The sequence below is a fragment of the Electrona antarctica genome, assembly GCF_951216825.1.
Source record: "Electrona antarctica genome assembly, contig: scaffold_112, whole genome shotgun sequence".
NCBI classification, from domain to species: domain Eukaryota; kingdom Metazoa; phylum Chordata; class Actinopteri; order Myctophiformes; family Myctophidae; genus Electrona; species Electrona antarctica.
Genome location: NW_027637690.1, coordinates 105,304 through 124,141, shown reverse-complemented (window position 1 = coordinate 124,141; position 18,838 = coordinate 105,304). Strand labels below are relative to the sequence as shown.

At 45.1% G+C, this 18,838-nt stretch overlaps 1 protein-coding gene across 1 annotated transcript in view; it reads right to left on the bottom strand.

Moving 5' to 3' along the window:
- Positions 1-18,044, bottom strand: part of mfsd13a (major facilitator superfamily domain containing 13A) — a 46,857-nt gene extending 28,813 nt beyond the window's left edge. The window contains exons 1-3 of the mRNA XM_079531102.1: positions 17,911-18,044; positions 2,026-2,093; positions 935-1,362 (exon numbers count right to left, since the gene is read on the bottom strand). Coding sequence (XP_079387228.1) covers positions 935-1,135 — 201 coding nt within the window. The 5' untranslated portion in view covers positions 1,136-1,362; positions 2,026-2,093; positions 17,911-18,044. The remainder of the gene's footprint in view (positions 1-934; positions 1,363-2,025; positions 2,094-17,910) is intronic.
- Between the last annotated feature and the right edge of the window lie 794 nt (positions 18,045-18,838).

Here is an 18,838-nt window from a genome sequence, read left to right as displayed (position 1 = left end):
GTAGTTTTAGTAAAAACAGAGATGTGTTTGGGTGAGCGGTGAGTCTCTCACCACCGCGGCTCAGTGACGTCATGTTGTAGTTTTAGTAAAAACAGAGAGATGTGTTTGGGTGAGCGGTGAGTCTCTTACCACCGCGGCTCAGTGACGTCATGTTGTAGTTTTAGTAAAAACAGAGAGATGCGTTTGGGTGAGCGGTGAGTCTCTTACCACCGCGGCTCAGTGACGTCATGTTGTAGTTTTAGTAAAAATAGAGAGATGTGTTTGGGTGAGCGGTGAGTCTCTTACCACCGCGGCTCAGTGACGTCATGTTGTAGTTTTAGTAAAAACAGAGATGCGTTTGGGTGAGCGGTGAGTCTCTTACCACCGCGGCTCAGTGACGTCATGTTGTAGTTTTAGTAAAAACAGAGAGATGTGTTTGGGTGAGCGGTGAGTCTCTTACCACCGCGGCTCAGTGACGTCATGTTGTAGTTTTAGTAAAAACAGAGATGTGTTTGGGTGAGCGCCGGTGACCACCACTACCATGTTGTAGTTTTCGGTGGTCACCCCTGCACCAAAAACTGGACTATGAATGGACCTTTAGCCGACACAATGAAGGCAGGTAAGGTCCAATCAACCTACCTCACCCATATGGACCAATAGCCTACCTCTCTCACCCAGAAGATGGACCAATAGCCTACCTCTCCCTCCCAGAAGATGGACCAATAGCCTACCTCTCCCTCCCAGAAGATGGACCAATAGCCTAGCTCTCCCTCCCAGAAGATGGACCAATAGCCTACCTCTCCCTCCCAGAAGATGGACCAATAGCCTACCTCTCCCTCCCAGAAGATGGACCAATAGCCTACCTCTCCCTCCCAGAAGATGGACCAATAGCCTACCTCTCCCTCCCAGAAGATGGACCAATAGCCTACCTCACCCATATGGACCAATAGCCTACCTCTCCCACCCAGAAGGAGACCTTGTCGATCTTGTAGACTGAGACGAAGGTCTCCACGTAGAACAGCAGGAAGACGTTGTGGAGCAGGGAGACGAACAGCGACAGCGAGCCGTAGAGCAGCGCCGTGGAGAGGAGGACGTCACGGCCATCGTGGAGACACCAGGAGAAGGAGGAGAAGGAGGACCACAGCCTCCTGCCCATGTCTCCCTGCTCCCCCTCACCCCTCCTCCTCCTCCTCCTCCTCCTCTCTCCCTGCAGAGCCCTTTAGAGGAGAGGGTTGCGACGCCACCTCCTCCGTTCACTTCATGGGGGTCTGCAGGCTAATGGCGGCTCCGAGGCGGCTATGGGGAGCCCTATGGGGAGACCTATGGGGAGCCCAACGGTGACACAAAGCTCTGGAGCGGAATGTGGATGGAATGCGCTGGACTCTGTGGGAGTAGAGTAGAGTACAGACACGGCATGAATGAACAAACATCATATTTTCCGGTCCTCACTCCCAGTCTGAAAACCCACCTCTTCAGACTCCATCACGGCCCGTAGCACTTACCCTAGCCCCTTAGATAGCACTTACCCTAGCCCCTTAGATAGCACTTACCCTAGCCCCTTAGATAGCACTTACCCTAGCCCCTTAGATAGCACTTACCCTAGCCCCTTAGATAGCACTTACCCTAGCCCCTTAGATAGCACTTACCCTAGCCCCTTAGATAGCACTTTATGTAGACATTTTATACAGACATGCTATGTAGACAGCACTAGGATTGCATTGTATGTAGTCATAGCACGTCATAGTATAATATAGTATAGTATAGTATAGTTTCATTATATAGATATTCCACTGTTACGTTCTTAGCTCACGCATGTTTCATGATAACTACTTTTTATGTATGTGATGTATTGCCATGCTTTTTGTTCTTGCTTAATATGTATTGATCTTGTGAGCTTGCAGATCTGCCATTTCTACCATTTTTGAAAAATGTAAATGAAAATGAATGGACATTTTCAAACATTCAACAACGATTGGCGATCATGCAAATTAAAAAACAAATTGTGATCAATAATTGTGATGTAATGATGGTGACGGACAGGCCTACCGTAGCCGCACACCACAGTGGACAACAGCGCCCCCCTCGGGTCAACGGAAACACCGCCGTAACATCGTCTGCAAACAAGAACAACAAAAAAACATTAATTAACGTTATCCCAGTGAGTGGTAAATTTTCAACCGTTTTCGCATCGTTGTTTATTCGCCATCTGAGTCACAGACCCAGCGTGGCTCAGATGGACGACATCTAGCCTCTCGGACACAAAACCAAAGAAAGTTTTCTTGTCAATCGTTGGATGAGATTATTGTCCAACAATTCCATGCTGTATTGATGTTGGTACCATTAGGAGAGATAACATGATGTTGGTACCATTAGGAGAGATAACATGATGTTGGTACCATTAGGAGAGATAACATGATGCTGGTACCATTAGGAGAGATAACATGATGTTGGTACCATTAGGAGAGATAACATGATGTTGGTACCATTAGGAGAGATAACATGATGCTGGTACCATTAGGAGAGATAACATGATGTTGGTACCATTAGGAGAGATAACATGATGCTGGTACCATTAGGAGAGATAACATGATGTTGGTACCATTAGGAGAGAACATGATGTTGGTACCATTAGGAGAGATAACATGATGTTGGTACCATTAGGAGAGATAACATGATGTTGGTACCATTAGGAGAGATAACATGATGTTGGTACTATTAGGAGAGATAACATGGTGTTGGTACCATTAGGAGAGATAACATGATGTTGGTACCATTAGGAGAGATAACATGATGTTGGTACTATTAGGAGAGATAACATGGTGTTGGTACCATTAGGAGAGATAACATGATGTTGGTACCATTAGGAGAGATAACATGATGTTGGTACCATTAGGAGAGATAACATGATGTTGGTACCATTAGGAGAGATAACATGATGTTGGTACCATTAGGAGAGATAACATGGTGTTGGTACCATTAGGAGAGATAACATGGTGTTGGTACCATTAGGAGAGATAACATGATGTTGGTACCATTAGGAGAGATAACATGGTGTTGGTACCATTAGGAGAGATAACATGATGTTGGTACCATTAGGAGAGATAACATGATGTTGGTACCATTAGGAGAGATAACATGGTGTTGGTACCATTAGGAGAGATAACATGGTGTTGGTACCATTAGGAGAGATAACATGGTGTTGGTACCATTAGGAGAGATAACATGATGTTGGTACCATTAGGAGAGATAACATGGTGTTGGTACCATTAGGAGAGATAACATGATGTTGGTACCATTAGGAGAGATAACATGGTGTTGGTACCATTAGGAGAGATAACATGGTGTTGGTACCATTAGGAGAGATAACATGATGTTGGTACCATTAGGAGAGATAACATGGTGTTGGTACCATTAGGAGAGATAACATGATGTTGGTACCATTAGGAGAGATAACATGGTGTTGGTACCATTAGGAGAGATAACATGATGTTGGTACCATTAGGAGAGATAACATGATGTTGGTACCATTAGGAGAGATAACATGATGTTGGTACCATTAGGAGAGATAACATGATGTTGGTACCATTAGGAGAGACAACATGATGTTGGTACCATTAGGAGAGATAACATGATGTTGGTACCATTAGGAGAGATAACATGGTGTTGGTACCATTAGGAGAGATAACATGATGTTGGTACCATTAGGAGAGATAACATGATGTTGGTACCATTAGGAGAGATAACATGATGTTGGTACCATTAGGAGAGATAACATGGTGTTGGTACCATTAGGAGAGATAACATGATGTTGGTACCATTAGGAGAGATAACATGATGTTGGTACCATTAGGAGAGATAACATGGTGTTGGTACCACTAGGAGAGATAACATGGTGTTGGTACCATTAGGAGAGATAACATGATGTTGGTACCATTAGGAGAGACAACATGATGTTGGTACCATTAGGAGAGATAACATGATGTTGGTACCATTAGGAGAGACAACATGATGTTGGTACCATTAGGAGAGATAACATGGTGTTGGTACCATTAGGAGAGATAACATGGTGTTGGTACCATTAGGAGAGATAACATGGTGTTGGTACCATTAGGAGAGATACCATGGTGTTGGTACCATTAGGAGAGATAACATGATGTTGGTACCATTAGGAGAGATAACATGATGTTGGTACCATTAGGAGAGATAACATGATGTTGGTACCATTAGGAGAGATAACATGATGTTGGTACCATTAGGAGAGATAACATGGTGTTGGTACCATTAGGAGAGATAACATGGTGTTGGTACCATTAGGAGAGATAACATGATGTTGGTACCATTAGGAGAGATAACATGATGCTGGTACCATTAGGAGAGATAACATGGTGTTGGTACCATTAGGAGAGATAACATGGTGTTGGTACCATTAGGAGAGATAACATGGTGTTGGTACCATTAGGAGAGATAACATGATGTTGGTACCATTAGGAGAGATAACATGATGTTGGTACCATTAGGAGAGATAACATGGTGTTGGTACCATTAGGAGAGATAACATGATGTTGGTACCATTAGGAGAGATAACATGATGTTGGTACCATTAGGAGAGATAACATGATGTTGGTACCATTAGGAGAGATAACATGATGTTGGTACCATTAGGAGAGATAACATGATGTTGGTACCATTAGGAGAGATAACATGGTGTTGGTACCATTAGGAGAGATAACATGGTGTTGGTACCATTAGGAGAGATAACATGATGTTGGTACCATTAGGAGAGATAACATGATGCTGGTACCATTAGGAGAGAACATGGTGTTGGTACCATTAGGAGAGATAACATGATGCTGGTACCATTAGGAGAGATAACATGATGTTGGTACCATTAGGAGAGATAACATGGTGTTGGTACCATTAGGAGATAACATGGTGTTGGTACCATTAGGAGAGATAACATGATGTCGGTACCATTAGGAGAGATAACATGATGTTGGTACCATTAGGAGAGATAACATGATGTTGGTACCATTAGGAGAGATAACATGATGTTGGTACCATTAGGAGAGATAACATGGTGTTGGTACCATTAGGAGAGATAACATGGTGTTGGTACCATTAGGAGAGATAACATGATGTTGGTACCATTAGGAGATAACATGGTGTTGGTACCATTAGGAGAGATAACATGATGTTGGTACCATTAGGAGAGATAACATGGTGTTGGTACCATTAGGAGATAACATGGTGTTGGTACCATTAGGAGAGATAACATGATGTTGGTACCATTAGGAGATAACATGGTGTTGGTACCATTAGGAGAGATAACATGATGTTGGTACCATTAGGAGAGATAACATGATGTTGGTACCATTAGGAGATAACATGGTGTTGGTACCATTAGGAGAGATAACATGATGTTGGTACCATTAGGAGAGATAACAGGCAAACGTTGGTCAAAAATAACAATTCTTCTACATTCTCTAATTGTGTAGATGTCTTGTAAATTAAGTCATGTAGACTTAATTTAATTAAGTCAGGACGGGAACCCCTTTTGGGGTATACTTTAGCTATTGAAAAATAGCAGATCTACAAGCTCATAGCGCGGCACCGAGTGCCACGCTACGAGCTTGTAGGTCTGCTATTTTTGAGTGGTGAAACCACTCCCTTACGGAGCTATGTGTGTGTGTGGGTGGCTGGCTGGCTGGCTGGGTCTGAGCACGAAAACAGCATGGTTGTTTTTCACCACCTGTGCGCAACCTAACACACACAAACACACACGCACATAACACATGCACATTAACTGTATATATGGTGATTTCGGGTGTGCCAGTACAGTACAGTGACAGTACAGTACAGTACAGTAGAGGGACCCCCACACGGTAACTCTGTGGGGGTCGCGGGGCGGCTCGCCGGAATCGGGCCGGCACCCTGGGTGCGTTCCTGTGGGTCTGGAGCTCCCCCCCCCCCCCCCCCCCAGCTGCAGTGTGTAACCCTGCCTGTGTACCTTCTATGGTACAGTAGTCAAAAAAGGTGAATTATCACCACGTGCTAAAACAAACACACGGAAAGGTTGGAGAGTTTAAGGCCTGTCAGTGAACACAGGTGTCGCTCACACGCACGCGCACACACACACACACACACACAGGAAATACTGTAAATACATTTTGGGATAAGCGGTAAGGGTTGGCGCAAGATAGGGCCGCTTATCTCCCCAGGTATGGGGCCGCTTATCTCCCCAGGTATGGGGCCGCTTATCTCCCCAGGTATGGGGCCGCTTATCTCCCCAGGTATGGGGCCGCTTATCTCCCCAGGTATGGGGCCGCTTATCTCCCCAGGTATGGGGCCGCTTATCTCCCCAGGTATGGGGCCGCTTATCTCCCCAGGTATGGGGCCGCTTATCTCCCCAGGTATGGGAGGGCATTCCATTTGGTGTTTTAACATAGTGTTATACTTTAGCTATTGAAAAATAGCAGATCTACGAGCTCATAGGTCTGCTATTTTAGAAACATCGTGGAAATGTGGCGCAAATCTTTGAATACCATATATATTCTTTCAGAGTGAACGTTTTTAACTCAAATCTTTGCTTCCCAGGGGGGGGGGGGGGGGGTCCCTGGAACAACATGTTTTCAGATGTGAGGTCGGCTGCCAATTTCATATAATTTCTGGGGTTCCTTGACGTAAAATAGTTTGAGAATCACTGATATAGAAACATAGTTTTAAGAAAACTGTCATGATTTAGAAGACTTTTGTAGAATCGAGCTCAGGTCTGAATGGGTTAACCCATTCTGGACTGGAACCCCTTTTGGTGTTTTAAATAAGCATTATGTTATACTTTAGCTATTGAACAAGCTATTGAACAAGCTCATAGCGCGCCACCGAGTGGCGCGCTACGAGCTTGTAGATCTGCTATTTTTCGAAAAATCGTGAAAATGCGGCACAAATCTTTAAATATACATTATTTCAGAAGACTTGTTTTTTTATTTCTACGTCAGGCCTAAATGGGTTTTAACTTAGTGTCCGCCCCCCGTCATACACACACGTCACACACGCCCCCCGTCATACACACACGTCACACACGCCCCCTGTCATACACACACGTCACACACGCCCCCCGTCATACACACACGTCACACACACCCCCCCGTCATACACACACGTCACACACGCCCCCTGTCATACACACACGTCACACACGCCCCCCGTCATACACACACGTCACACACGCCCCCTGTCATACACACACGTCACACACGCCCCCTGTCATACACACACGTCACACACGCCCCCCGTCATACACACACGTCACACACACCCCCTGTTATACACACACGTCACACACGCCCCCCGTCATACACACACGTCACACACGCCCCCCGTCATACACACACGTCACACACGCCCCCCGTCATACACACACGTCACACACACGCCCCCCGTCATACACACACGTCACACACGCCCCCCGTCATGCACACACGTCACACACGCCCCCCCCCCCCCCCCGTCATACACACACGTCACACACGCCCCCTGTTATACACACACGTCACACACGCCCCCCGTCATACACACACGTCACACACGCCCCCCGTCATACACACACACACACACACCCCCGTCATACACACACGTCACACACACCCCTGTTATACACACACGTCACACACACCCCCGTCATACACACACGCCACACACGCCCCCCGTCATACACACACGTCACACACGCCCCCGTCATACACACACGCCACACACGCCCCCCGTCATACACACACGTCACACACACCCCCCGTCATACACACACGTCACACACACCCCCCGTCATACACACACGTCACACACACCCCCGTCATACACACACGTCACACACGCCCCCCGTCATACACACGTCACACACACCCCCGTCATACACACACGTCACACACACCCCCCGTCATACACACACGTCACACACACCCCCCGTCATACACACACGTCACACACACCCCCGTCATACACACACGTCACACACACCCCCCGTCATACACACACGTCACACACACCCCCGTCATACACACACGTCACACACGCCCCCCGGCGCAAATCTTTGAATACCATATATATTCTTTCAGAGTGAACGTTTTTAACTCAAATCTTTGCTTCCCAGGGGGGGGGGGGGGGGGGGGTCCCTGGAACAACATGTTTTCAGATGTGAGGTCGGCTGCCAATTTCATATAATTTCTGGGGTTCCTTGACGTAAAATAGTTTGAGAATCACTGATATAGAAACATAGTTTTAAGAAAACTGTCATGATTTAGAAGACTTTTGTAGAATCGAGCTCAGGTCTGAATGGGTTAACCCATTCTGGACGGGAACCCCTTTTGGTGTTTTAACTAAGCATTATGTTATACTTTAGCTATTGAACAAGCTATTGAACAAGCTCATAGCGCGCCACCGAGTGGCGCGCTACGAGCTTGTAGATCTGCTATTTTTCGAAAAATCGTGAAAATGCGGCACAAATCTTTAAATATACATTCTTTCAGAAGACTTGTTTTTTTATTTCTACGTCAGGCCTAAATGGGTTTTAACTTAGTGTCCGCCCCCCGTCATACACACACGTCACACACGCCCCCCGTCATACACACACGTCACACACGCCCCCTGTCATACACACACGTCACACACGCCCCCCGTCATACACACACGTCACACACGCCCCCTGTCATACACACACGTCACACACGCCCCCCGTCATACACACACGTCACACACACCCCCCCGTCATACACACACGTCACACACGCCCCCTGTCATACACACACGTCACACACGCCCCCCGTCATACACACACGTCACACACGCCCCCTGTCATACACACACGTCACACACGCCCCCCGTCATACACACACGTCACACACACCCCCTGTTATACACACACGTCACACACGCCCCCCGTCATACACACACGTCACACACGCCCCCCGTCATACACACACGTCACACACACGCCCCCCGTCATACACACACGTCACACACACGCCCCCCGTCATACACACACGTCACACACGCCCCCCGTCATACACACACGTCACACACGCCCCCCGTCATGCACACACGTCACACACACCCCCGTCATACACACACGTCACACACGCCCCCCGTCATACACACACGTCACACACGCCCCCCGTCATACACACACGTCACACACCCCCCCGTCATACACACACGTCACACACACCCCCCCGTTATACACACACGTCACACACACCCCCCCGTCATACACACACGTCACACACGCCCCCCGTCATACACACACGTCACACACGCCCCCCGTCATACACACACGTCACACACGCCCCCCGTCATACACACACGTCACACACACCCCCCCGTCATACACACACGTCACACACGCCCCCCGTCATACACACACGTCACACACGCCCCCCGGCATACACACACGTCACACACGCCCGTCATACACACACGTCACACACGCCCCCCATCATACACACACGTCACACACCCCCGTCATACACACACGTCACACACGCCCCCCATCATACACACACGTCACACACGCCCCTGTTATACACACACGTCACACACACACCCGTTATACACACACGTCACACACGCCCCCCGTCATACACACACGTCACACACGCCCCCCGTCATACACACACGTCACACACGCCCCCCGTCATACACACACGTCCCCCCCGTCATACACACACGTCACACACGCCCCCCCCGTCATACACACACGTCACACACACCCCCGTTATACACAGACGTCACACACACCCCCGTCATACACACACGTCACACACACCCCCCCGTCATACACACATGTCACACACACGCCCCCTTTTATACACAGTCAGAGAGTCAATCCCGTTAAGATCAATCGGTCACTGGGATTAGCACTTCAGCCCAGCAGGCCCTTTGACCAGGCCTGCACCTTGAGTACTAGAGTCTTAAGACCTCTAATATAGTACATATTCACCTTGAGTACTAGAGTCTTAAGACCTCTAATATAGTACATATTCACCTTGAGTACTAGTCTTAAGACCTCTAATATAGTACATATTCACCTTGAGTACTAGAGTCTTAAGACCTCTAATATAGTACATATTCACCTTGAGTACTAGAGTCTTAAGACCTCTAATATAGTACATATTCACCTTGAGTACTAGAGTCTTAAGACCTCTAATATAGTACATATTCACCTTGAGTACTAGAGTCTTAAGACCTCTAATATAGTACATATTCACCTTGAGTACTAGAGTCTTAAGACCTCTAATATAGTACATATTCACCTTGAGTACTAGAGTCTTAAGACCTCTAATATAGTACATATTCACCTTGAGTACTAGAGTCTTAAAACCTCTAATATAGTACATATTCACCTTGAGTACTAGAGTCTTAAAACCTCTAATATAGTACATATTCACCTTGAGTACTAGAGTCTTAAGACCTCTAATATAGTACATATTCACCTTGAGTACTAGAGTCTTAAAACCTCTAATATAGTACATATTCACCTTGAGTACTAGAGTCTTAAGACCTCTAATATAGTACATATTCACCTTGAGTACTAGAGTCTTAAGACCTCTAATATAGTACATATTCACCTTGAGTACTAGAGTCTTAAAACCTCTAATATAGTACATATTCACCTTGAGTACTAGAGTCTTAAGACCTCTAATATAGTACATATTCACCTTGAGTACTAGAGTCTTAAGACCTCTAATATAGTACATATTCACCTTGAGTACTAGAGTCTTAAGACCTCTAATATAGTACATATTCACCTTGAGTACTAGAGTCTTAAAACCTCTAATATAGTACATATTCACCTTGAGTACTAGAGTCTTAAAACCTCTAATATAGTACATATTCACCTTGAGTACTAGAGTCTTAAGACCTCTAATATAGTACATATTCACCTTGAGTACTAGAGTCTTAAGACCTCTAATATAGTACATATTCACCTTGAGTACTAGAGTCTTAAGACCTCTAATATAGTACATATTCACCTTGAGTACTAGAGTCTTAAGACCTCTAATATAGTACATATTCACCTTGAGTACTAGAGTCTTAAGACCTCTAATATAGTACATATTCACCTTGAGTACTAGAGTCTTAAGACCTCTAATATAGTACATATTCACCTTGAGTACTAGAGTCTTAAGACCTCTAATATAGTACATATTCACCTTGAGTACTAGAGTCTTAAGACCTCTAATATAGTACATATTCACCTTGAGTACTAGAGTCTTAAGACCTCTAATATAGTACATATTCACCTTGAGTACTAGAGTCTTAAAACCTCTAATATAGTACATATTCACCTTGAGTACTAGAGTCTTAAGACCTCTAATATAGTACATATTCACCTTGAGTACTAGAGTCTTAAGACCTCTAATATAGTACATATTCACCTTGAGTACTAGAGTCTTAAGACCTCTAATATAGTACATATTCACCTTGAGTACTAGAGTCTTAAAACCTCTAATATAGTACATATTCACCTTGAGTACTAGTCTTAAGACCTCTAATATAGTACATATTCACCTTGAGTACTAGAGTCTTAAGACCTCTAATATAGTACATATTCACCTTGAGTACTAGAGTCTTAAGACCTCTAATATAGTACATATTCACCTTGAGTACTAGAGTCTTAAGACCTCTAATATAGTACATATTCACCTTGAGTACTAGAGTCTTAAGACCTCTAATATAGTACATATTCACCTTGAGTACTAGAGTCTTAAGACCTCTAATATAGTACATATTCACCTTGAGTACTAGAGTCTTAAGACCTCTAATATAGTACATATTCACCTTGAGTACTAGAGTCTTAAGACCTCTAATATAGTACATATTCACCTTGAGTACTAGAGTCTTAAGACCTCTAATATAGTACATATTCACCTTGAGTACTAGAGTCTTAAGACCTCTAATATAGTACATATTCACCTTGAGTACTAGAGTCTTAAGACCTCTAATATAGTACATATTCACCTTGAGTACTAGAGTCTTAAGACCTCTAATATAGTACATATTCACCTTGAGTACTAGAGTCTTAAGACCTCTAATATAGTACATATTCACCTTGAGTACTAGAGTCTTAAGACCTCTAATATAGTACATATTCACCTTGAGTACTAGAGTCTTAAGACCTCTAATATAGTACATATTCACCTTGAGTACTAGAGTCTTAAGACCTCTAATATAGTACATATTCACCTTGAGTACTAGAGTCTTAAGACCTCTAATATAGTACATATTCACCTTGAGTACTAGAGTCTTAAGACCTCTAATATAGTACATATTCACCTTGAGTACTAGAGTCTTAAGACCTCTAATATAGTACATATTCACCTTGAGTACTAGAGTCTTAAGACCTCTAATATAGTACATATTCACCTTGAGTACTAGAGTCTTAAAACCTCTAATATAGTACATATTCACCTTGAGTACTAGAGTCTTAAGACCTCTAATATAGTACATATTCACCTTGAGTACTAGAGTCTTAAGACCTCTAATATAGTACATATTCACCTTGAGTACTAGAGTCTTAAGACCTCTAATATAGTACATATTCACCTTGAGTACTAGAGTCTTAAAACCTCTAATATAGTACATATTCACCTTGAGTACTAGAGTCTTAAGACCTCTAATATAGTACATATTCACCTTGAGTACTAGAGTCTTAAGACCTCTAATATAGTACATATTCACCTTGAGTACTAGAGTCTTAAGACCTCTAATATAGTACATATTCACCTTGAGTACTAGAGTCTTAAGACCTCTAATATAGTACATATTCACCTTGAGTACTAGAGTCTTAAGACCTCTAATATAGTACATATTCACCTTGAGTACTAGAGTCTTAAGACCTCTAATATAGTACATATTCACCTTGAGTACTAGAGTCTTAAGACCTCTAATATAGTACATATTCACCTTGAGTACTAGAGTCTTAAGACCTCTAATATAGTACATATTCACCTTGAGTACTAGAGTCTTAAGACCTCTAATATAGTACATATTCACCTTGAGTACTAGAGTCTTAAGACCTCTAATATAGTACATATTCACCTTGAGTACTAGAGTCTTAAGACCTCTAATATAGTACATATTCACCTTGAGTACTAGAGTCTTAAGACCTCTAATATAGTACATATTCACCTTGAGTACTAGAGTCTTAAGACCTCTAATATAGTACATATTCACCTTGAGTACTAGAGTCTTAAGACCTCTAATATAGTACATATTCACCTTGAGTACTAGAGTCTTAAGACCTCTAATATAGTACATATTCACCTTGAGTACTAGAGTCTTAAGACCTCTAATATAGTACATATTCACCTTGAGTACTAGAGTCTTAAGACCTCTAATATAGTACATATTCACCTTGAGTACTAGAGTCTTAAGACCTCTAATATAGTACATATTCACCTTGAGTACTAGAGTCTTAAGACCTCTAATATAGTACATATTCGCTCGGTATATACGCCCCGTTTGAGCCGCGCAACTTCTCCTCTTTGCATTGACTTTGTATGTAATAATCACGCCGCTCTAACCATCCAAGTCTGAACGCACCTTTACAGTTTCTGTTCTCCCTCCACGTCAGAACTTACAGGGTATTTCTGTTGGCGTGACAGGCTGGCAGCAGCCTTCAGAAACCTCTCCCTTCTTGTCAGAACTTACAGGGTATTTCTGTAAGCGTGGCATGCTGGCTTACAGGTCATTTCTGTACTCCCTGTTTGTCAAGAGCACCAGCAGCATTCTGACATGTACACCCGTCTTCACTCACGTCCAGAGAGACACGCCGTGTAGAATCAGTCACACTCAGTCCTCTATTCAACCTGAGCTCAGTCCTCTGTTCAACCTGACCTCAGTCCTCTATTCAACCTGACCTCAGTCCTCTATTCAACCTGAGCTCAGTCCTCTATTCAACCTGAGCTCAGTCCAAATGAAAGCATTTATTTTATTGAGCATGGATACGTTTTTTTTTTATCCCACGATTTTGCAACCCATTTTTTCACCCAGTGTCAATTATCTAATGTAATCCTGGGTGCTACACTTCCTCTGCCAACCTGGGGGGGGGGCAGCGGACTGACCTCATGCTTCCTTCTATGCATGAGGAGTCCAAGCTGCTTCTTTTCACCTGACAGGGGGGAGTTTCCCTGGTCGGACGTAGCGCGTGGAAGGAACACGTTATTCCGACCAGTTCCTTTCCCCTCCATCAGGCTGGCCAGGGAGAGGCAGTTTAGAGACCAGGATTACTGCATGTTTTTGTGAGGGTACCTACCCTAGGGGACACAGGGAGAACATGTGAGGGTACCTACCCTGGGGGACACGGGGAGAACATGTGAGGGTATATCTACCCTAGGGGACACGGGGAGAACATGTGAGGGTACCTACCCTAGGGGACACAGGGAGAACATGTGAGGGTACCTACCCTAGGGGACACGGGGAGAACATGTGAGGGTACCTACCCTAGGGGACACGGGGAGAACATGTGAGGGTACCTACCCTAGGGGACACGGGGAGAACATGTGAGGGTACCTACCCTTGGGGACACGGGGAGAACATGTGAGGGTACCTACCCTAGGGGACACGGGGAGAACATGCGAGGGTACCTACCCTAGGGGACACGGGGAGAACATGTGAGGGTACCTACCCTAGGGGACACGGGGAGAACATGTGAGGGTACCTACCCAAGGGGACACGGGGAGAACATGCAAACTCCACACAGAAAGGCCCTTTGGCCAACCCCGCGGGTATGGGCGCTGATGACGCGGAGGAGGGAACAGAGCATAGTTAAGTTGACAGAACGGCACAGGAGGATGAAACACGCACAACATTACAACCTTACGCCCAAATACGGACATGACTGGCGTCATAGTGGTGATGTCATACGGTACATGAGTGATGTCATTATACTGGTGGTCACATGGAGTCTGGTTTAGTTGACTCAATGTCTTCTGGTTTTCCTTCTTTTAGTGACCTTGTTGGCAGTGAGCACACTGTTGGTTGTCATGGCTACCAGTTCCCACCTGATGTCGTGTGGGAGTTCAGACTCCCACACGACAGGGTCCCGGGCCCTCCTCCCTGGCCTAGGGGCCGGTCGCAGGGCCCCAGGGCCCTACTCCCTGGCCTAGGGGCCGGTCGCAGGGCCCCAGGGCCCTACTCCCTGGCCTAGGGGCCGGTCGCAGGGCCCCAGGGCCCTACTCCCTGGCCTAGGGGCCGGTCGCAGAGCCCCAGGGCCCTCCTCCCTGGCCTAGGGTTCGGTCGCAGGGCCCTAGGCCAGGGCCCCAGGATATAATATATATATAGGGAGGAGGGCCCTGGGGCCCTGCGACCGGCCCCTAGGCCAGGGAGGAGGGCCCGGGGCCCTGCGACCGGCCCCTCCCAGGGCCCCGGGCCAGGGAGGAGGGCCCGGGGCCCTGCGACCGGCCCCTAGGCCAGGGAGGAGGGCCCGGGGCCCCCAGGCCAGGGAGGAGGGCCCGGGGCCCCCAGGCCAGGGAGGAAAACCGTACTCCGAATATCAGAATATGATTAATATTATATATCTTTTTTCCTACCAAAAAACATTTTTAAATGTGCTATATAAATCAAATTGACTTGACTTGACTACCATTGCTGTCATGGCCGCACCTTAAAGCTACCTGATTTATGGCAAAACTAAACTTAAACTAGAAAAGGTGCCCTTCTGGGCACAGGTCTCCACCAGGAGGATAGGAGTGTCCTTCTGGGCACAGGTCTCCACCAGGAGGATAGGAGTGTCCTTCTGGGCACAGGTCTCCACCAGGAGGATAGGAGTGTCCTTCTGGGCACAGGTCTCCACCAGGAGGATAGGAGTGTCCTTCTGGGCACAGGTCTCCACCAGGAGGATAGGACTCCACAGGTCTCCACCAGGAGGATAGGACTCCACAGGTCTCCACCAGGAGGATAGGAGTGTCCTTCTGGGCACAGGTCTCCACCAGGAGGATAGGAGTGTCCTTCTGGGCACAGGTCTCCACCAGGAGGATAGGACTCCACAGGTCTCCACCAGGAGGATAGGAATCCACAGGTCTCCACCAGGAGGATAGGAGTGTGTGATGTTTGGCAAAATGTTTAGGAGTTTGTTTTTTGCAACACTTTTCTTCATTTTGTTGAGGAAATGCAGAGCCAGATCACGCATAGCATCTCTGAGGATAGAATTCTGGATGAGCAGGACATGTGCAGCATTTTGTACAAAACGGGCCACTCCTGAAGACTTTGGAAGGCAATCTTAGCCAATCAGTGTAGAATCTGAGAAATCAAACAGACTCGTCTTGATCACATGACTACAGAGATCATGTATACCGATTTGCATGAGATTTGGATGAAATCTGTGCGACTAATATAAATATAAGTGTTTTGCAGAAATCGGCCTCATGGTGGCGCTATAACCGGCAGATGTGGAGGGATGCAGGGAAAATGTTTTTCCATGGCCTCTAGGGAGTGCGCATACAAAGTTGTACACAGATCGATGCAGTTATAGGTAAAAACAGGAATTGCCCTGTTATAGCGCCACCATGAGGCTGGTTTGGAAAATAAATTGTGTCATGTCGTCCTCAGCCTAGTGGAAATGTGCGTGTATAATTTCACGGAAATTGCACACTGTGTTTGTGATTTGTGGCATTTTGTTCGAAACAGACCAATCATGTGAGCTTTGGAAGCGAATCTTAGCCAATCAGGAAGGAAGATGGGAAATGGTGCAGATCCGTGTTGATCACATGACTATGGAGATAGTGTATACCGAATTGTGTGATGTATGGATAAAATGTGTACGAGTATTCTACAGAAATGTGTTTTGCCTAAATCGGCCTCATGGTGGCGCTATAACAGGCCGTTGAGGAATATTTGGGGCAGAGGTTCGTCGTTGGCATCCAGAGAGTGTGTGTGCAAAGTTTGGCATGGATCGGGCCAACGGTGCTGGAGATTAGCTGGTAACAGACGGACGGAAGGAAGGAAGGAAGGACGGACGGACGGACGCACACACACACGGACGGAGTGCAAAACATACTCTCTCCCCATGCCTTCGGCCTGGTGGAGACAATAATAATCACTATTATGGGTCCATAAAACATTTATTCAGCTCTTTTGAATGCATTAAGTGCATACACTATTCAGTGATATATTTTCTGCCTATTCGGGCCGAAACCGAATAGGCTGAAAATGCATTTTTAGCCATTTTCTGCGGCTGAATATTCGGTGCATCACTAACTTTTAGTTTAGCACTTAGGCTGTCTGCATCCATTACATTAACACACTATATCAAAGTCATCAGTGGTCACTATGCTCACAGTTCAGCACACACACGGAACCAAATGGACCTTTCCTTGCCAGCAACACACACACACGAATCAGTGAAGGTCTGTAACTAAATTAGACAGACATCATAGATAGATAGATAGATAGATAGATAGATAGATAGATGTAGCCATTCTACAGCCTGTGAATACAGATTGCAATCAATCAAACAATCAATCAATTGATCTGCTAATCAATAGCTTCGGGGTTGTTGACAGTCTCCATGTCTCATAATAATAATAATAATAATCCACATTGATAATGATATATTTAATACATAATTAAGCCTACAGGTTGTTGGGGCTACATAACATGGCAGGCTGTATATATGATGTTAGCAACACGCTAACCGTTTACTATCCATAACAACAACAACAACAACAACAACCATACCTTTGTTGTTATTAGAGAAGAAGAGCTACAAGTTAGCATTAGCTGGTTAGCATTAAACCCCATGTCTGTGTGTGTGTGTGTGTGCCGGCTGGCTGTTTATTATTTATTTATTTATGATTGAATAAAGTACTATCCTATCCTCCCATATGGATTGATTGGTTGGTTTATTGATAGATTGATTAGAACATATGGATCTCTTACCATCAGCAGAACAGCAGTCAGTCAGTCAATGAGTCACTAAAGGGTTTTTCTTGCTAACTAAAACTAGCTGACTTCATGTGAGCAACACACACTAGCAGGGTTGCCACGCTTCGGCTTCTAACGAGAGAAACAAGCAAACCTGGTCTATGAAAACAAGCCCAAAATAAGCGAGCCCTATCAAAGGCTATAATAATAGGGCTATTTGAAAAGAGCAGATCTACAAGCTCGCAACGTTGCGAGCTTGTAGATCTGCTATTTTCAAAATAGCATATATATTTTTTTAAACATTTTAACAAAACAAATCTTGTTCCTGACATGAATAAAATATGTTCAGATGTGGGTCTGCACCTGCAATAATATAATATGATGAATTCCTGTTCTGTTCTTTGGCTATATAGAAGTGTCTATTTGTACGTCTCTAAATGTTTTGATGAATTGAACACGGTGGACCCTCTTGTAAACAAGTGTAATGCTTTATGGCGTCGTCCACTCACAGTTAACAGTCTTTGTATTGAGTTGTGCTTGAAATGTACTGTAATTCGGCAAACTGTTAATAAATACTTCAATCAATCAATCAATCAATCAATGCAGACAAACCCATATTTATCTTTGACTTTGTTTGAGGGTCCTTGACATGAAAATGTCAAATGTCAAGCAACTAATAAGCAACTATGTCGCTTATAATAAGCGGACATGGCAACACTGCTGTCCACATACAACAGGGAAATTAAATGAAATGAAATGAAATGATTACTATATTTACCCAGGGTATCTGGGCTAAGCTCAAGAACTTGTTTCCAGCCAGGCCCTGCTCATAGAACATTTCATCGTAGTGGTTCAATGCCTTGTTCAAGGGCACTTCAGCGGGGGTAATTTTAAAGTGTCGGACCGCTGATTCGAACTGGCGACCTTCCGGTATCAAGACCGC